The sequence below is a fragment of the Rosa rugosa genome, chromosome 7 (genome assembly GCF_958449725.1).
Source record: "Rosa rugosa chromosome 7, drRosRugo1.1, whole genome shotgun sequence".
NCBI classification, from domain to species: domain Eukaryota; kingdom Viridiplantae; phylum Streptophyta; class Magnoliopsida; order Rosales; family Rosaceae; genus Rosa; species Rosa rugosa.
In genome coordinates, this window is record NC_084826.1 from 22959663 (window position 1) to 22980834 (window position 21172).

General features: G+C 39.1%; 2 protein-coding genes across 2 annotated transcripts; both read right to left on the bottom strand.

Moving 5' to 3' along the window:
• Positions 1–1336: 1336 nt before the first annotated feature.
• Positions 1337–4579, bottom strand: LOC133723066 (AP2-like ethylene-responsive transcription factor PLT2). The gene is made up of 7 exons (XM_062149899.1): positions 4350–4579; positions 3262–3329; positions 2871–2959; positions 2693–2766; positions 2408–2458; positions 2258–2334; positions 1337–2124 (listed from the first exon to the last, which is right to left on the bottom strand). The coding sequence occupies exons 1-7, from the start codon at positions 4577–4579 to the stop codon at positions 1337–1339; spliced, it is 1377 nt and encodes a 458-aa protein (XP_062005883.1).
• A 10315-nt stretch (positions 4580–14894) lies between these two features.
• LOC133722201 (probably inactive leucine-rich repeat receptor-like protein kinase At5g06940) lies at positions 14895–18352 on the bottom strand. Its single transcript, XM_062149020.1, has 2 exons — positions 15952–18352; positions 14895–15486 (listed from the first exon to the last, which is right to left on the bottom strand). The coding sequence occupies exons 1-2, from the start codon at positions 18248–18250 to the stop codon at positions 15119–15121; spliced, it is 2667 nt and encodes an 888-aa protein (XP_062005004.1). The 5' UTR covers positions 18251–18352; the 3' UTR covers positions 14895–15118.
• Positions 18353–21172: the final 2820 nt, after the last annotated feature.

Consider the following 21172-nt stretch of genomic DNA (forward strand, 5'->3'; position numbering starts at 1 on the left):
AAATACATGCAATCGTCAACTAAAGGTAACAAGAAAGAATTTAGTAAACTATATAGACCTACTGGTTTGGGCTGACAATGCACCAATTGCCTTCTCTTTTGTGAATTACAGTGCTGATTTTCTCAAGGCAAAAAAATGGTGGCAACCAGATCTCTTTCTCCCCAGCACAAAATTTTCACAACTACCCTAAAAGCCTAAGAAAAGAGGGGAGAAGATAGTAGATATATATAAAAGCAAAACCAAAATGTATTTGAAGTTTTGAACAAAGGGAAAAGGAGAGAAACGGTTGTAGAAAAGGGAAGAAAAATTCATATGACTTACAGCATTTACAGGTGCTATTCACGTTTGTATGAACAAGTTGTATCAGGTGGTTTAGATAAAGGGTGATAAATAAAGGATAATTTTTCTAACCATATCTGCCTCTGGTTATTGAATTTTACAAATTTACAATTAAGTTGTTTTTGTTTTAGGGAATCAGAAATTGAGAGAAATTCACTGTGTTCTCATTGATAATAGGGGCCTCTTTATATAGAGGATTACAATGTATAAAATCTCAATCATACAAGGAAAGTAATCGTACATTGAATAAGAATCTAGATCCTTCTAATTTAACCCTGTTATCACTAGGTCAAGTAACCTAGAGTTTGGGCCAAACACAAATAGAGATATCCTTAAACAGTTTTGGCAATATTAATACTTGGTATTCATGCGACTTTTGAATGAAACATTGGTCAAATCTCTGGCACATCTAAGCTCTCACTAATCCACTGCTTCCAATTTCAAATTTGGTTACAAGTTGGATTTTAATGATTCCAGATAATTTGTGTTGAATGGCAGGGCTAAATTGGTATGTACGTTAATAATGAGGATTATATCTTTTGAGTTAAGTTTGAAACGGCCACTTACCATTTACAATTCATGTATTTTGAATTTGATTGATGCATGTTTACATTTGAATGTCTACTATAATAAAGAGAACTGACGAAGCAAAATTGAAAGACAAATATTAACAGAAATTTAATAATTAAAAGTTGAAATTTTAGTTAAACGGAGCTTTAATTAGAAAAAATGCGATGGCAACCGTATCTCTTGGCAAATTAGGCAATTACTCATGGGAAGTTGGTTAGTTTACTTGATATATGCTAAGGTGTTGCTACTTCATCGCTGTGCTCCTCTGGCATGGTAGCAATTAGTTGATATTGATCTTTGTGGGTGATAATGATAGTGATACTATCAAGGTATTAGCGTTTTGAACAAAATAAACAGATCTATCAAAACACTAATTATCAAAGTTTGACTACATCACTGGACGCTATATTTCATAAACCCTATTTTTTCACACCTTAGAATCAGGACGTTGTGGGCTCATCCTCAAGAACGTTTCCAGCCAGCTAACAGGATCCAAGTCAGAATTGCCCAGCCCAAACACAGGATCACCAAGATTTCCAACTACTTGACTGCTACCATCACCGTGAGCACCACCCTCGTTCGTCCCCATCATCTCGAAACTCGCCTCATGAACCTGACTGCTGGAAAATTCTTCCGTACAGCTATCACTTGCAAGGTTGTTCAACCCAGCAACAAGATTAGGGTTCTGAGTGTCTTGAAGGAACTGGGAGCTAGGGGTTTGATCAAGGTGGTGCTGGGAATTGCTGTTACAATACTGGTGAGATGGAAACTCTTGATTCAATAAGGGTATGAAAGGTTGAAGCTGGGCTATTGGCTCACTTCCACCATAGTCATACTGAGGACTGAAACTTCGGTTTGCTTCAAAGATAGGGTTTTGGTAACCGTGAGGGACTGGAACTTGGAGGTAAGGGATCGGAAATTGATATTGAAGGCTTGAATCGATTGCCGTTGGTTGAGTTTGATCTATTGGGTGAAGTGGTGGTGGGGCACTAGGGGTTGAGCTGGAGTCATTGCGAGTCTTTCTTCTCTTTTGAAGCACATCATCAACTGAACTCCGCCTCAACGTCTTCGATGCACCTTTATCAATTAGAAATTTTGGGCTTTCAAGAATCTGTTTGACATCGTAGTTACTTTTATCAAAATTGGTGATTGATTTCGGCCCTTTCACCCTTATAGCTGCAACGTCATATGCTTCGGCGGCTTGCTCTTCGGTATCTGATTCAATATTAGAATAATTAAACAGAGGAAAAATTATTGAAAATAAGACAAATTGAAATTGTTTGTTCATTCACTGTAATCATAAATGTGATGTAAGCAAACAATTCCAATTAAGGGTGATAGGATGTACCAAATGTTCCCACGTAAATGCTATCAATGTCTTTTCCTTTTCCTAACCTAACTTGCCATTTTTTGTTGTGCGCGTTCCTGTTTCAAAGTGAGTCAAGTGAGAGTGAGAGAGCGAGAGAGAGAGAGAGAGAGAGCTAGAGAGAGAGAGAACCTCGAAACTCCACGGTAATTGGATACCGTCTTGGCTAAACCCGTCTTGCTTCTGGAATTTGGCAAGAATCAACATACAGTCAGTTAGTAGAGAAGCCATGAAAAATAACTACTGAACAACAATGCAAAATTGATTCTACTCAATCTCATCTGACTATCTTGTATTAAGATAAGACAATTAATCAGGTTTAGTACTCTTTGCCGCCTTCCAATGAAGGAAACAAAAGCCATGATATTCCATAGAAGACTACATTTTGGTTAATCAATTATACCAGTACTAACTTACCTTCTGATGTGTAGAAAGTATTCCTTCTTCGTAAATGACTTCATTTCTTTCAGGTCATTCACGTAGTTGCTTAACTACAACAATATATAGGATGACTTAATTATTCATTTACTCATTATCTATAAGCTACAGAATGGAAATAAATATTTACTGTAAAAAAATCCAGTAAGTAGCATACCGGAAAATTCAAACTCGCAGACTCTCCCCATAATTTTAGAGCAGCTAGGTCATGAGCTCTAGCTGCATCCTCTTCTACTTCAAATCCACCTGCAAAATATAAAGGAGAATATATATATATGTTCAAAACATTACTGAGAAATTTATTGCTGCGAAGTCTCAACTTAGTGAATAACATATATTTTCCGATCTCTAGTGTGGAGGAATGCGAGATTCGTTCAATAGGAAATAGTTTTGCAGTCAAGGTCCACTCACCAACATAAGCTGTCGCATCATTCGTGGAGGATACAAATAAGAAAACAAAATAGGTTAGCATATAAATATTACAGATTTACATAACCGAACAAAATGGTAAATGGATAATCAAATAATATCTGCCTATCTGGTAGTACTTGTCTTGGATTTCTCTTCTGGATCCGTGTTATCCCATATAAATGCTTCACATCGTCCATTTTCGTACCTGCAGAACAGTAATCAATGTCAAAGCTTTATGCTTTTCAAAAAAGATGCGTTTATATTTCCATATGCTATTGTAAATTCATATATATATATATATATAGGAATATTCTATGATATATACATGTATGTCATATATTCATATACATGTGATAATAAATTTGTGTCATTGTGGTAACGCGAGTCATTTTTTGTGTAATCTTAATTTTATTAGAGGTAATTACTCCAGCTACAACATTATCACAAGTTTTTTAACAAATTTATTTTCAATGTTGTAAATATATATATATATATATATATATATATATATATATATACGGAGGCGTTCCAAAGAGGACGTTCGCACTTTCGTTAAAGTGCGGACGGCGCTGCTGCAGCTCGGCTAGGGGCGCGACGGAGCGGCGGAGGTTGCCTGAAGGACGCCAGGGGTCGGGTGGAGAGGTCTGCAGTCGGTGGAGTCGCCGGCGACGTCGTTGCAGCGCTGCCCAGAAAACCTGCAGTTGCAGGTCGGGTTGCTGCCTGCAACTCGGACCTCCTCCGACCTCGAACGCTGCCCAGACCCGGCCTCCGTCCGCCAAGCCCCGAGCCGCCTGGAACGCCGCTGCTGCATCGCCGTCCGCACTTTAGCAAAGTGCGGACGTCCACTTCAGAACCGGCCTCTATATATATATATATATATTTAAACCATGAACTGGATTCATGTATTGAACACTTTGTGTGTGGATGTGTCTGTGACGTCGAAAATGAATCCCTAATATTTGTATAATACATGACTAGGATTGAAAGTTTGAAACATACTTTGTAACACCTCGATACATGGAGCTACCGTTACCAAATGATTTGCCTTTTCTTTGGGATCGTCTATGTTTGGTAGCCGCAGAATATTTTCCACTTCCACTAGCACTGGTCTCTTTGTTGAGTAAATTGTGGCTGACATTGATTAAGAGTTCAATAGGTGGACATGATAAAAAATTTGAAGAATATAAATAATGTAATATATCAAGTTAAAAGAAGTAAGCACTACCTAGTTTGGTTCCCTCCAGAAGTGCTGTTGTTTGCCCCAGTTATAAAACCCTCATAACCTCCCAAAGGCAATGGTGATGGAACTGGATAGTTAGCAACAGTAAAATTACAGTCATTTGGCGCATCTCTTATGGAACTTGGAAGTTGAAATGGGTTATCAGGCTGCAAGTTTAAATTGCTGTCCATGGACTCGGAAGAATGGAAACGGAAGATATCTCTGTTCATCGACATCCTGCAAAAACAACAGTAAACAATTGGAGAAACTAGGATCTGCAAATGAAATGAAACAAAAATTAAGCTATCAGACAATCAACATACAAAGGAGAAGTGCATATGAAGGGTCGTCTCATCCAATCACTGAACATATTGTTATCCAATTTTTTTTCCCTAAACTATCAAACTATGACACTGAAATCTCCGAGCAAAGTTCAAGATATGGTCACAATCAAGCGAAATGTAATCCCTCACTATTCTGCCTACAGTGAACTTTTTCAATCTCCTGCACACACAATCTTTTGGTTTGTAATAATAATAAATCACATGGCATCCAACCGCTACAAAATAGTCAACAACAATTAATTTATGTCAGAATTTTACGTAATGCACTAGATTTACTGAATATTTGATACGTCACTATATATTAATGACTATAGGATGTACTACTCTTAACCGTTAAAGTCAAAGGATACGTGGTGCTAAAACATAACGAACTGCAATGTAAAATATAACAAACCCTAACCCGAAAAGGATCTCATTTTTCACTTCTTTGGAGCCAATGATCACAACTTCTTTTGCACATTTCTACCTTCAAATGTGTAATTTTTCCGCCCAAAAAGATAGAATAGTTAAGAGTAAGCTAGCTGTGATTATAGCCCAAAAAAAAAAAAATACATGCTGAAATTATAGAATCACACATAAGACGCAAACAAGTTTTAACCCCCGGCCCTTGGGGATGATAGACATCTTAAACCTAGATCCCCCATTCAGATCTAAGGAATCGATAGCAATTTTTCATTTTTCTACCCCCATTCAGATCCTTTAATTAACTAAAACTAGTAGGTAAATGCATATGTGCAAAAAAGGTTGTAAAGAAATTAACTGCGCGCGATAATTAAGAACCATAACAATTTAATAAAACAGTACTTGTTCTTAAATTGATAGATAAATAGGAAACAAATTTATGATTTGGTTATTTGGTTATACATGGAAATCTTTCTACCTAGTGTGGTAGGTAACACTCCTTTGCAAAAACAGTACAAAATGAAAAGAAGTAATTTTATCAAAAATTTTCTTCGTCTTGAGAGAGTTAAACCCATTCTCTATAAGATATATATGCAATTCATCAACTGAAGGTAACAAGAAAGAATCCACCATAACTCAGTAAGATAGATGTACTGATCTGATCTGAGTATGCAACATATATACCTGCCTTATGCTTTTGTGAATTAAAAGGGTGACTATCTTAAGGGGAAGAAATTGTGAAGGTAGCAACCAGCTTCTCTCTCTCTAGATCACCAAACTTCAACAACCCTAAAAGCTTGAGAAAAGAGGGCAGAAGAGGGTAGATATATAAGAAAACCCAAAAATGTGAACCAAGGACAAAAGTAGTGAAAAAGAAAAGCAGAAAGTAAAGTAATACTCATGAACTATACCTATTGCACCTGCAGGTGTTATTTGCGTTTATGTGACCTGAGTTATAATTTGGTTGTATAAATAGAGTCCCCAAGTGATAAATAAAGGGTGATTTTTGCAACTCTTGGCTCTTTAATTCTGATAATTAATTATGTTATTTTGGCAATATTTGCAAGTGTATTTCATGCCAGCATATCAAATTTTTTGGTCAAATGTCAGAGGCATCTTAACTGTCACTAATCCAGTTCTTCCAATTTGAAAATTTTCGTTACAAGTCGGATTTATTAATTATTTCTTTTCTTTTTTTGTTGAATGCAAGTCTAATTTGGTAAGTTAATAATGTGGATTTTATCTTTTGAATTCAGATTTTAAACAACCACACGGGGGAGAACTTAGGTGATAACACTTGTACAACTTTCATGATGCATGGTTAACATTTATATCTATACTGTAATAAAGTAAACTTGGCGGCCAATTACCTTAGGACACATATCTTATCCTTCAATATTATAATGGTGGAGCTAAATGTAACGCAATTATTTTCAACTAAGTTCTATTGTCACCCTAAAATTAAAATAATAATTTCCTCATGATAATTAAAAGAAAAAATCTATTTCCTTTTAATTTCTAAAAGTTGCTCTGGTTGCCATAATTATTCAAGTTTTGTTGGTAATGTTGAGACCAGCGCCGGTTCTAAGTTTTCGGAGGCTTGGAGTAAAATTTTGATACAGAAAAATGCTTTAGAGCTAAAAAGTACCATGGTCAAATTGGGGCAAATTGATACAGGACAGCCAACAAAAAAAAAACCATTTTGTAACTGTAAATTTAAGAATAAAAGATAAAAATTTACCATAAAAAAATAAAAATAAGCAAAATAAACAGAGAAGTGTTTTAGAGAAACGGGAATTGAGAGAAAATTGCTGTGTATTCTCATTGATAATAGGGGCCTCTTTATATAGAGGATTACAATGCATAGAATCTGAATTTTACAATGAAAGATAATCATACAATGAATGGATATCTCTAAGATATTCTCCGAGATTATCTCTAATTAAAACCCTATTACCACTAGGTCAAGTAACCTAGAGTTTGGGCCAGACACAATTTGGATTTACTTAAACACTCCCCCTTGTGTCGCCCAAACGCGGTGCTTCTCTCGTTGCCTAGTTAAAAAACGTTGCCGAGTAACAAAAACCCTGTGGGACAAAAATAACCTCGGTGAAAAAGAGCACAACACACCATTCACGTTTCGAGACCATATATGTAGACATCTCCCCCTGATGTCTTCATCTTCCCCTGATGACTACGGTCATGGGAGTTCGGATAACTTCCGCAAACGATGCTACCAACATGTTCCTCGAAAGTGGAATTTAGGCAATGACTTAGTGAGCAAGCCTGCCACACTGTCCTCAGATTGAACCTAATTCACTTTGATCTTGAGGAGAGTTTGTTGTTACTGATTATCCTTAGTGTTGTCGCTTTTGATGTAGCATTGCTTCATTTGTTCAAAACAAGCAGCATTATCCTAAATGCTCGCAGGCTCATCTGTGGTAGACTTCAAATCACAATTTTTCGAACATGAGTAATTATGGATCCAATCCATATACATTCACGAACCACTTCATGAAGAGCAATGATCTCTGCATTGTTCGAAGATATAGCGACTAGGGTCTATTCTGTAGACCTCCAAGATATCGTGCTAAGTGGTCTTACCCATGGTGAACACTTAACCAGTTTGGGAATGACCTTGGTATGGGTCAGAGAGATACCCAATATCAGCAAAACCTTCCAAAACACATGTCGTTTTGGGCTGGGGATAGTGGATGCAGGCCAGTGTTGGCGGCGTTCCTGGTGTGTGATGGGTCCAAATCCATCATCTCTCTGTAGGGATAAAACAAGCCAATATCAATCGTACATCTCAAGTACTGAAAAATATCTTTTTCCACCAATCCAATGGCGTCGCGTTGGCGCACAGCTATACCTTAGCTAACAAGTTCACTGCAAATGAGATGTCCGGTCTTGTGCATTGATCTAAGTATAATAATGCGCCTATTGTACTTAAGTAAGGCACTTCTGCCTCTAGCACATCTTCGTCATCTTCCTTCGGACAAAAATGATCCTTTTTAGGATCAAGACTACAGACGATCATGGGGGTGCTTGAAGGTTTGACCTTGTCAAAATGCCTAAGCATCTATCGACACGATACTCAAGTTCCAAACCGAGACATAATCGTGTTCTCCCAAAATCTTTCATCTCAAACTCGGATTTCAAGTGTTCAGCGGTTTCCCTTAACTCTTTAAGGGCTTCCAATGAAGATCATGTCCAACATGAACCGCGATAGAATCCGAAACTTGTTATGGAAACGCGCAGGCATATCCCTTCCCAATCAAGTAGTCACTTTAGTGAGTGTTTCAACCTCTTTGTAAAACGCGCTCCGTGGTCTAGAGCCACTTGACTTGGGTAAATGAAGTTCACCATGAACCTTCATGTATATTCTGTATCTAGATCTTCATATATATACGTAGTGACCACATTTGTAAGCCGCATATTCAGTTATTCCGAACCTACCAAACTGACAGGGTAGTGGATTGCAATGACATCCATTACGAGAATGTTTTGTGAGAAGCCTTGCGCCATAAGGCGATATTACCATCTCTTTTTCTCAACACGCTTTCTAACGAAGACCCATTAGTCAATAGGTTTTATGTTAGGAGGTGTTGGCATCACTGGCTCGAAAACCTTCCTCTTCGTTAGAGAATCCAACTTAACTTGGATCGCATCTTTCCATTTAGGCCAGATTTCTCTACGTTGGCATTCATTCATCAACGGAGCGTGGTTCGATATCATTAGACTCAACAAACTCATGCGCAACAAAATGCACAACTACATCATCAATTATGATGGAGTTTCTATCCCACGTCTCATGTACACTAGTGTAATTTTCATAGAGCTCTACATTCTCAGGAATAGGTTCTGACGTTGAGGCGTCCCCCAACGATAACCATAACCCGGAAGATTCCCATGAGACGGATTTTGAGTTTTGATGATCAAAGGATTGGAATGTGCCAAAGTATCATTCGAACCCACGGGCCTCCCACGCATCCTAGCTGGAGCCATGGCCTGTAACGCTAAAGTGCCACTCTCTATGCCGTTGGCGCCATGCCTACCTCAGTGTAGGGTGGCGCTACGTCCTCTCGTAGGGACGTCAATGCTTGCAGCATATTTGTGTGATCTCGTCACTTTAACGGGGATCAGATGAGACATAGTGGGGACAGACCACGACAATTCCTGTCGTTCTTGCGGAACATCCATGTTCTTATCTCCCCCTAACGACAAGAATACTGTCTCATCAAAGTGACAACCCGCAAATCTAGCGGTAAGGAAATCGCCTAGCAATGACATTAAGTGGCGGACGATTGTTGGAATCTCAAATCCTACGTACGTAATTGCCCATTCGTCTGTAAGGACCTATCATAGTGCGCTGTGGTAGCACAATTGGCACATAAATGGCTCACTCAAATGTGCGTAAGTACAAAATACTTGTACCCAGTCACTAGCTGTAACGCAAAGGTAGATTGAGTGGCGGTGGGTCATAGACGAATTAGCATAGCTGCATGCGATATTGCATCACCCCAAGCGGATATAAGGAGATTGGTGCACATTACCAATGTCCTGACTACCATCGTAGTCGTTTCCGCGAGACCATTTGGGTGTGTTCATAAGAATATGATGTCCAACATCAGTCCCAATGCAATAACCATCGAAAGTCTTCGATGTAAACTCTCTAGCATTATCAAGTCCAATTAACGGAATAGGATGATCCGGGGAGTGAGCCCGTTGTCGTATGATATGTGCTAGGAGTGTAGCATAAGCAACATTTACAAGTGGACAATGGCACAACACGTGACCAACGTGTTTGCTTGTCAACCAACATTATGAGATATTTAAACGTCCGCAAGTTGGTTGTATCAGTCCACAGAATCCCTACTGATTCTATGTAAGAACATAATGAGTATTGTCATATCTTTTGCATAGGACGGTCTCAGTCCTAATTTCCCTAAGGAACAGGCTTTGTAAACAAGCGAGAGGCTTTAGAAGCAACCAATGAGGATTTTGGTTGGGCCTGAGCTTCTGAAACGCTATTTGAAGCAAAGTTGGTGATTGCAGCATCACCTGGGGGGCCATCACCATGATGTACACTATCCATGGCGTCATGGATAAGGACTATGCCAGCCCTAGGCTGGTGGTTGACGGCGCGGCGGTCACACTTAGTCCAGGAATCAACTTTTGATTCATGCTTCGTTTCGCTGGAAAGAACGGATGTCCGTGTGAAGTCTTTAATAGACGGATCATCATATTATGACAAGGATGACCTACCCTGTCGTGACAAAGTCATTATGTGTCTAAATCCAAGAGATCTTCTCTCATGACTTTATTGGATTTAATAGCTCGAATAGTGACACAGAGTCCACTAGAGAGACACATAAACTTCTCTAAGATGCGCATTTGTTCGCAATTGTTAGAGGTATCGCAAACGAACTCATTTCCGTTCTCTCCATACGTTTTCGCATGGAATCTGTTGGCTATTCATAGGTGCGATTTGCCCTAGGAGCGTAGAGAGTTTTTGTGACAGTAATTAAGGTGCCATTTGGCAAGTGGAACTTGGGCTATTCCATGTCCTTGAATTAATACTGATGGCCCAGCCATCGTAGTCACAAAGTAATATGCTCAGAATCAAAATGGAGTCATGAAAAGAACTCGAAATTTTATTCATAAGCCAACGGAGTTACATCATTGTCTCTTTGACGAAAGAAAATCTAATCCAAAATGCTAGCTAATGCAAAACAATGGTAGTCGTCTAACTTCTTTCGGTAATTCCAAAATAAATGTGACCAGGTGAGTAGAGAGATGTCGGTGGAGCAAGGCTCGCTTAAGTACCACTAATCTCAGAACCTTTCTAGACATCACACTTACTTTGGGTGAGCCTACTTTGAAGAAAGACTAAACCATTGGCATCTACTACAAACATATATGGCAATTGCCTATTACATCTCTTGGAAAATAAAAAAACTTAATCAAAATCACCGGTCTCTGGATCTTGGCCATTGAAGTCTTCAACCCTTAGAGCGAGATCGTCATCTTGATCTTCTTGCTCCATGTAATTTGCTTCCCTTGCTTCACAATACGTCTTGTACGCGTTAGCAACATTCTGGGGTGCATTACATGCTTTAGCCCAATGTCCGGACGCTCCACACCGAAGACAAGCATCATCATGGTCAGGCTCCCTTGATGGAGGCGCGTTGGGGACGGCTATGATCCTTGGTGGTGCCACCACCATAACCGGAGGCTCTGCCTCTCTCTCTCTTCACACGTTGACCTCTATGGTTCCGTGCACGCCTATCTTGGCTGTTTCCTTCCTCTTTGGGGCGAGAATATGGACCAGAACATCCAGAATAATTCTTTTCCTTAGGGTTTCGCTCCTGGCGCCCTCCCTTAGGGGCGCAACTATTATTAGACTCTGGAATTGGCTTTTCTCCCACGGGTCTAGAGTTATAGTTCTTCAGAAGTATGTTGTCGTGCTTTTCAGCTACGTTCATGGCTCCAATTAGCTCATGAAATCTTGTGATGCGTCCAGCATTGACATCAATCCGATAGTTCTTGGCTATCATCAATGCAGAGACGAGGAAGGTAGAGAGAGTCTTCTAGATCAACATCGTATCAGTGATTTTCTGCCCACAGAATTCCATCAAAGACTTGATACGAAGTGCTTCCGAATTGTAGTCAAGTACAGACTTAAAATCACAAAAGCGGAGGCTATGCCATCTCACTTCTAAATCAGGAAGCAGGGAGTCACGAACGTTGCCAAAATGCTGCTCGAGTTCTACCCATAGTTTTCTGGGGTCTTCCTCATTGAGGTAGTCATGTTGGAGCGCGTCATTCATGTGTCTTGTCATGAGAATTATGGCTTTAGCTTCATTTGCCTCTCTCGTAGTTCTATTCGCTTCAAAAGCGGTAGCTTGTTGAGGAGTAAGCACATTCTGACTTGGCTCTTGGATCGTACTTAGGATCCCATCAGCCTTAAGATGCTGGCACACATCACGGACCCACTTGTGGTATCCTGCGCCTGTTGTCTCTAGTGGAGCGAAGCTCAACTTGTTTAGGTTACTCATCCTGAAAAACAACAAAAGATTCGGGTTAGTTTCGGAGCGAAAAAGGCTACCACTAAAACAATAAAAATTTCTGAGCGTAGTCGCTTCCAACAAATTAGGAACTTCCGAGCTTAGTCGCTTCCAAGATATTCGATTCCAAGAGGGATTGGATTATATCGAAACAATGATGTTTGTGGTCGATCGTTTTATCTCAACAAACTCTAAGTTTGGAGGACTCTACAAGCTTCAAGCTTGGAGTGAGCACGAACCCCCACAGTTCGGCTTAATTTGGTCTTCCCTATGATAAAGAAAGGGGGGTAGAAGAAAGAAGGTTGCAAGTACCCGACCCGCAAGCCAGTGGATCCCAAAGCTTTCAAGGCTCACTTCCACCGTACTTGGATGGTGGATAAGGATTTTGGGGTTCAGGAAAAGGCGGGCGATGTCTTCCTGTTCTCCTTTGAATCACTTCGTGATCGGAACAAGATACTACGTGGAGGAGTTTGGTCTTTTGATAGAGCTCCTGTGTGTTTTGAAGTTTATGATGGGGTGAAGCCCCTGCATGAAGCCCAATTCAAGCATCTACGTGTTTGGGTTAGGGTTTCGGGGATTCCTCCTTTGTATGAAGAACCTGAGAATTTTACTCTTATCGGTATTCTCTTGGGTGGTTTCTTAGACTATGATAAGAAGGAATTCAAGAAGGGTGGGATTCGGATCTTCTTCACCCATGATATCTCCAAACCATTCTTGCTTGAGCGGAAGATTTTCTTGGATGTCGGCGTCGAACCGGTGCTTCAATTTCAATTTGAACATCTGAAAGGGAGATGTTCACAGTGTGGACTGGTCACGCATGCTGGGATTGCATGTGAGCAGCCGCATACTCCACTTCCGTCATCTAGGGTTTTGAACTTTCCGAGGTCGTCAACCTCAGGAGGGTTGTTTTCTTTTTCGGCTCAGAACAAGCGTGAGTTCTTCACTGCTTCCTCATCTATCCCCAAAAAGAAGAACCCAATCTTTCGTCGTGTTGAACGCCCTAACCCTCCCTCTACTTCTCCTTCCGGGTCGACTCCTATTTCGGATCCGGCTTATGGTAATGGCGAAAACATAACTTCGGGGACGGAGCATGCTTTGGAGCAGACCTTGAGTTCATTTTTGGCCCATAATGGTGCGACTGGTTCTGGTACAAGTGAAACTGCAGCCATAGTGCAGGATATGCAACAAGATGTCGTGGCTTCAAAGAAAAGGGATAGGAATGGAGGTTGTGATCCCTCTCTGAAGAAGTTCAAGACCATTTTGGGTGGTAAAATTCCAACTTTGCAGGCTAATGCTTTGGGTTTGGTTGGAGACGACAATGATATTCCTCTTGTCACTCTCAAGAAGAAGATGGGTAGGCCGCTGGGCAGCAGGAATAAGAGCCAACGCTCTGGGAAGAAGGCCGGAGCGGCCCCTCTGAGACTCACCTACCCTGCAGCCAGTGCTTCAGGTTCTAGCCCTAGAGATAAGGGCAAAGGAAAGCTTTAGACTTTCCTGGTTCCTTTGCCTACTACTGGAAATTGGGTTCCTTATTACTTTCTTCTCAGTCTACTTAGTTGTACACCAATTGAGGTCTCTAGGCGACTAAGTTTTCTTTTCAAAGGGGGTTAGTAGTGAGAATTTGATTTCTTGTATTTTAGGCTCAATAAGTGAGCATATGTGTTAACAGTGAAGGTACTTGTCTTTTGCTTGGCGGCTTGTGCCATCTAGATTTTAGGTATGAGACAGCATCTGATGTATGTGCCTTCTGGCCTTTAGTTAATGAAGCTATCCTTTTATCAAAAAAAAAAAAAACACTTCCATTTTTGAAATATGTATATATGCAAGCCTGGTTAAAATACCATCTTTCATGATATGTAAAAGATGAGATATTCAGTTGACAGTTCTTATATTGTTATTGTTACTCTATCGCGTATAAATTTCAAGAAAAGAAAAGCACTCACACAAACCAGCCACATCTCGCGGGCGAGCTGCCTAGTTGATCCTATTACTAAGAGTTGAGACAGAGACATTGGAGGGGTTGTTTTCACTGGTGGATTCTTAGTATTCTGTTTAGTAAAGCACTGGCTGATCTTGTGATCTGACACTTCCATAAGAAGGGTTTCTTTACAACAAATAGTGCATATTATGTAGCGAGGGACATGACTTTGGGGTTGTTACTAGCTCCTCCACAGCCGCTGGATCAATATAAGGCCTTGTGGAAGGCTATCTAGAGTGCATAGGTTCCAGGGAAGTTAGCTTTACATGCATGGAGAGCTTATGCTGGCATTCTGCCTACGAGAGAAGGTTTGAGTGAAAAATGATATGTCGTTTACATGAATTGATCATACTTCGGAAACTAGCTTTCATATGTTCACACATTGCTCAATGCTCGGGCTTTATGCTCTGCGTCCTTTATTCCTTGGAATATTGTAGGGGCTGTCATTGTCAAGGAATGGCTAGGAAAAGTATATAAATTGATCTTTTCGATTTTACAATGTGCTTTTACTTTACCTCCCAGGTCTGTTATGCAGGAAGTCTAAAGTAGAAGGGATAAATTTCAAAGTTTTAAAGCAGGACGTATTGACTTGTGATGTTTATTATTGGAGGTCTCTGACTGCATAAACCTTCTGTTGAGAAAAGATATAGGGTAAAACCTCTTGTACGCATATAAATGAGCATCCATGAGATCATCAAATCCAATTTTCATCCACATAAAGGCTGAACAGTATATATAAGGACTAAGAACAAGTAGATACGTGTGAAAAAGCTTCAAGACTCCGATCCACTATACATAATGGCATTACACTGTAATATACTCATTATTAGTGTTAACCAAATCCCTTGATTCTCTGTTCAACAACAGACAAAAAAAACCATTCCCAACCCTGTCTTCTTTTACTCATCAAAAGTCGCTATATAGAATGAAGTTCAGTTTACATGAATGCAAACAACATCCCATTCACTTATAACTCATTGCTCAGACAACCGAATGCTCCTCAAAGGCAGAAAAGTCTACAACAGCAGTGTGAGTCATCGAGTCGAGGGACTGAAGTGATTTCACAACTTCAGACATTGATGGTCTCTTTTCCGGCATCACAGAAGTGCAATGCAAAGCAATTTCTAGAGCTACTAGCATCTCTTGCTGGGATGAACTTGTGATCTTGGGATCGAGAACTTGGACCGCCCCATTTGTAATGTTGACCTTTCGTCGTACCCACTTCACTATATCGAGAGACTCAGATGGTAAAGCTTGCTCCGCTTGCCGGCCCGTCACTAGCTCCAATATTACAACACCAAAGCTGTACACATCCATTTGTTCAGTTGCTTTCTTACTGTACTTGTTTTCTGCAATCAAAGAAAAAATATCACGCCTCACAAGAGAATTGAGTTAACATATCTATCAATACGCAATATATTTTTAAAAAAAGGAAGCATATCAGCAACAAGAAACTGTTGGGGAAGGTTTGGTCAAGATGATAGAGTATGGTTGCAAAACAAGGCAGAGCACTAAGGTTAAGCAAAAATAAATCAGCTGCATAGCTAATAAGTTAAGTAAAAATGCAATGTAATGTCAACTTAGCTCTGGACTTAAGTTGTCCTTAGATAAGCCTCGAATGAGAAATATTCCAAAGTTCAAAATTCAAGGCTCATAGGGTAAGTTGATATAACAAACCGAACCACTGCAGTGATTGCTTTGAAATACATAAGATGCACACAAATTGTAACAATGCCAACAAGAATATCGCTATGAGTATATTTAGGAGCAACATTACTGTGAAATCAGATTTACTACGTTCCTACTTCTCATACCTGGTGCATTGTAACAGGAGAAAGCAGATTCTGAAGCCATTGTTGACTGAAAGGCAGCATCTCCCAGAATTTTGTTCAGACCAAAATCTGTGAGCTTTGGTTCAAAATCAGCATCCAAAAGGATATTTTTCGATTTGACATTTCTATGGAGTAAATGAGGAACATAATCCTTGTGGAGGTATGCCAGCCCTTGAGCAACACCAATGGCAATTCTCAACCTAACACTCCACTGCAAATCAAAATCAGGTCTGCAGATCAAGTCCCCCAAGCTCCCTCTCTGTAAGAACTCATATATCAGAAATATTGCATCATCTGAATGGCAATACCCAAGAACTTTTACTATATTTTTATGCCTGATTTTGGCCAAGGTCTTGATCTCAGCCTTCAAGGCTTTCGATGAATGGACCCTGAAATTCACAAGCTTCTTCACAGCAACAAGTTCCCCGCTTGGTAGACTTAAAATGTGGACTCTACCAAATACTCCAACACCTCCTCCTGAACTTTTCTCATCCATTCCCATTATCAAATCATGCTCGGTGACTCTCAGAGGATAAAAGAAAACCGAACGCCATAAGCCAGTTTGAGGTCTTTGCTTGTAATATCGACGATAAGCAATAAAGGCACCAGCAATAGTCAGAGTTCCAACAGCAAAGGCTACAGAGATCAGGGCACATGTCAAGGTTGTAAGATCAGAAGAACGGTGCCTTGGCGGGTCATCAGAACAAGAATGGAGTAATCCTGGCCCACAAAGTTCTGGATTTCCTTGGAGAAACGAAGCTGGGAGACCTGAAATAAGAGAATAGGGGACTCTACCAGAAAGCTGATTAAAGGAGACATTGAAGAGCGCAAGCTTCAAGTTCTGAAGCTCCTGAGGGATTTCACCATTAAGCATATTGTCCGAAAGATCAAGATAAGTCAGTACTGGTAATTCACCAAGAGATGACCCGATATTCCCACTAAGCTTATTGTCTGCCAAAGACAAAGACACTAGCTTCCTGCATTTCCTAAGCTCCGGAATTTGACCCGAAAGAGAATTGTGGGAGAGGTTTACAATACTCAGAACAGGGGAGTCACAGAAATTTGGAGGTAGTTCACCATATAAACCATTTAAAGAAGCTGAGAATCTATATAAGCTCTTGACTAACCCAAGACCCTGAGGAATTTTGCTAGTGAAACTATTGTTATCTATTTGAACTTGCTCCAATTGACCAGCCTTCGACACTGAGTCAGGTATTTCTCCAGAAAATCCATTATTTTCAGCTCTTAAGAGCTTTATTTTGGGTAGTGACCATAACTCAACTGGGAAATCACCAGAAAACAAATTGTTCTGAATTTCAAACCTCTCAAGATTTAAGCATTCACTAATAGAACTGGGTACTGAACCATTGAACACATTTGTATGAAGGCTGAGGTTTATAAGGCCCTTTCCACTACATATACCATTTGGGAATAACCCAGAAAGCCTATTCACTGAAACATCAAAAGACACTAAGTTCTTAAGAGAAGTCCCTAGTGTCTGAGGAACCCTACCAGTTAAGTTGTTCTGGGAAAGGTCTAAAACAGTCAAAGATTGCATACCCACCAAAGAATCAGGAATTTCACCATGAAAACTTGAGCTTTGCAAGAATAACTTCTCAAGCTTAACAAGCTTCCCAATATCAGTGGGAACCTCACTCATCAAGTATGAATTTTGAGACACATCAAGCACAACTAGCTCACTCAAATTTCCAAATATAGAAGGCACATTACCTGAAATCAAGTTGCTTCCCAAGTTGAGAACTTGGAGCTTGTTGAGTGAGGCAAAGCTTTGTGGGATGTTTCCCTCAACATGGTTTTTGCTCAAGTCAAGCACTCTCAAAGAACCAAACTGAGAAATCTGACTTGGGATTGGACCCCAGATGAGATTGTTGCTGAGATTCAAAGTCTCCAGAGAAGTGCACTGAGAGAGATGGAGAGGAATGGGTTGGCTGAAGAAATTGTTAGCAAGGTTGAGCAGGGACAGATTGGGAAGTTCACATACTGAAGATGAGATTTCACCAGAAAGGTTGAAGCTTTGGAGGTTTAGAGAAGTTACAGAGAGTACTGAAGATATGGTGGTGCAAGTAATTCCAGTCCAATTACAATGATGGATCTCAGAGGTGTTGGACCAAGTTGAGAGAGAGTTTGAAGAATCTCTAATGGAGGCTTTGAAGGTGAGAAGAATGTCTGCCTCAGATGGTGGTGATGATGATGATGAAGTGAGAATGAAGAATGTGGAGATGAGAGAGAGAAGCAATGGGTATGTGCAGGTTGTAGCCATTGGAGGTGAGACTCTGAGAGTGTGGTTTTGTTCCTTTCAATCTTTCCTATATATCAGTGAAGTGAGAGAGACAGGGTCGAGGTTGGATTCAAGGGTATATTAGCAAAGGTGCAAAAAGGGTCGTCATAACTTTATAGGATTTTCTGACCAAACACATGACTTTTTAGGATTGTCAAAATTTAAGGCCAATGCTAGGTTTGGTGTAAAGTAGAGCAGTTCATAAACTTGAAATCACATTAAACTATTTTTCTTTTCTCATGAATGAAGCTGGGCAGGAAAAGCATTTGAAAATAGAATCTTACTTTCTGGTGAATAACTCAACTTGAAATCTTCATATTATAGTCAGATTTACCCAAATTTACCTCCAAAATATTCAAAATGAACTGTTTTAAGGTGCCCTATTCTTACTTTCTGCATTTTTTTCTTCTATATTCTTTGAAGTACCCAACAGAGCAAAGTGAAGGAGTAACTCAACTAATGTTGTAAAATATAAAGGTATGTCAGACATGACGATATAACATTACCCTAAAAAAAGATCTCCGAAAAATCATGTGTAACGGTGTAAGAAGTACCTAAAAAATTAAACGAGAACAATTACAAAAGATTTTAAAGAAATGAAAAAGAATGGAAACAAAGTCAAATATTTGGATTCATCTACTCAAAAAATGAAACAAATTTCAATGGAGTACTTAAATGCTTAGAAAGTGACCAGATAACTAATCTGCAGTCTCAAAACTCCATCCGTGAACTTCTGTGTCTTCTCTATTTTCTATATTCAATTACAATATGATTAGTTGAAAAGAATCCTAAGAAACATATATAATTCACAGGCACAAAAGATAGAACATGATTTCTATCAGACCAAAATAAGAAAAGACAGGGGCATGATTTGACCTTCCACCTACGACCTTGTTTCGATTTAGGGGTAGAATGTAGAGTCAATGTCACATACATGTAAAACTCTTTTATCCCTCCTGTAAAAGAGAGGGTAGAAAGGTAAAATGGAATGACCAAAGACCAAACAATGAGCTGCAACAGAGGAGGTACACCAAGAAAAGCGAAAAATGCAGTGTCGTTGAGATTAAAATAGAAACTGGAGATTGGAGAAGTCAGAGGTACCAAGAAGAGACAGAGAGAGAGAGGGTGGCAGCAGCAGCAGCAGCAGTCAGCGGGCATTAGTCCTTTGTTAGTTTTGTCGTCCTCGTGAAGGAAGGAAGCACTGCGCATGAGGGAATCTAAGAGAGAGTGACGACAACGGCGACTGAGCAGATAGAGACAACAGTCCACTTCATTTTTTCTTTTGTTTTAGACTTTGAGGTTAAATTAATTTTACCTTTCTAAATTTTAGATATATTTTTTATTTCATTGTACGTATTCATTAATTTTTTTTAATAGGGTTGATTTTATTAATAAATAAATACGGTATTTATTAATTGTTGATGTGGCAGTATAATAAGGCAAAGAGAAATTTTTATATAGGGCAGACGTTGCACATGGTTAGTACGAGCAGTCAATTATATTTATCTGTCTTTTAATTATCTTCTTAAACTACCCATGTTTAATTAAAATAAAATACCCAAAATATCCTTTTGCATAGACACTGATTGGCTGGGTTTACCGCCACGTGGCACGCCCGTCACAATATCAATAAAATAAATGAAACCCATAAGCTTTGATCAACCAAAAAAAAAAAATGAAACCCATAAGAGCCGCATTAACAATTAATGAAAAGTTAACAAATAAATTGAAACCTAAAAGAAATTTGTAAAAATGTGCAATGACACAACTGGTTTGGGAATAAAATGATAGTCCAGTATCATTTGGTCTAGTGGCATAAGCCCCTTTTTTATGAATGAAAGGTCATGAGTTCGACTTACAATAAACTAGTTGTTGTATATGAGTTGTTTATTTAATTAAAAAAAAACTATAGAGGTAAAAATGAAATTAACCCTCCTATTTTTCTTTCTCTTTTCATCCTTGAGTTTTGAGATTGAAGTGTATTTGTATATTGTACAAATACAATTTTAGAAGATAACTTAGAATAAAGATTCAACCAAATGACCAAACTATGGGGATAACAAGCACTATGGATTACTCGAGGGGTTAATAGGTTGGTAACTCAATTTTGTTGTAATGTTAGCTTGCCAAGTGTGATACTCAATGACTTCAAAATGACCGACCTTCTTTGGACTAATTCACAATTTAAATTTTTAAACCTTTAATTGTAGGATTTTGTGCTTAGTTCTTGTCATTTTGAGTCATTTACTCTATTTTTGAGTTTCATAGGTTAAATTTGGGAAATCAGAATTTTGTGCTTTTTTTTTTTTTTTGAAAAGGATCAGAATTTTGTGCTTAAGAACGATTAGAGTTTAAAGACGTTTGCAACCCTTTATTCATCACAAATAAACTGTGCAGACTAGCAACTTCAAAGAATTAATTGTACCTTTTCAAAAAAAAAAAGAATTAATTGTACTTTCTCATAAGCAATTAGCATGTGGGCCCCATACCGATGAAAAGATAAGCATGTTAATTTCTTGAGAAATTTTACAGAAATAGATTTAAATTCTTCTAAAGCAATTTTATGATGATTTAAGTGAAGAAGGTTTGGGATTTCATATCTTTTCGGACATCCAAGTTGCCAACCCAAGTCCATTGATCCTTGTGGTTTAAGGAAACAAACGTGAATGGCGTATATAAAAAAATTTCTTACCGTGACAAAAATAACCTTTTTTTTTTTTCTCTTCAAATAAAGTGGTAACTTATGGTAAAAATATCAACACGAAAATGGATAAATGTGATGTTGGTGGTGAATGTGTTTATTGCATATATATGTAAGCAAAATAAGTAACTTTGCCTGTTTGGAAAGAGAGGGTTAAAAAAAAAAGTGTCGAAGTGACCAAAGAATTTGGTGAGAGTAATAGA

Excerpts from the sequence above, each read along its gene's own strand:
- LOC133722201 (XM_062149020.1), bottom strand. The coding sequence starts at position 18,250 with ATGGCTACAACCTGCACATACCCATTGCTTCTCTCTCTCATCTCCACA. Across the intron at positions 15,487-15,951 it reads CTCCTGTTACAATGCACCAG|AAAACAAGTACAGTAAGAAA; the intron begins GTATGAGAAGTA and ends CTTTGATTGCAG.
- LOC133723066 (XM_062149899.1), bottom strand. The coding sequence starts at position 4,579 with ATGTCGATGAACAGAGATATCTTCCGTTTCCATTCTTCCGAGTCCATG. Across the intron at positions 2,960-3,261 it reads AGAAGAGAAATCCAAGACAA|GTGGATTTGAAGTAGAAGAG; the intron begins GTACTACCAGAT and ends TATATTTTGCAG. Across the intron at positions 2,767-2,870 it reads CTGCGAGTTTGAATTTTCCG|TTAAGCAACTACGTGAATGA; the intron begins GTATGCTACTTA and ends ATATTGTTGTAG.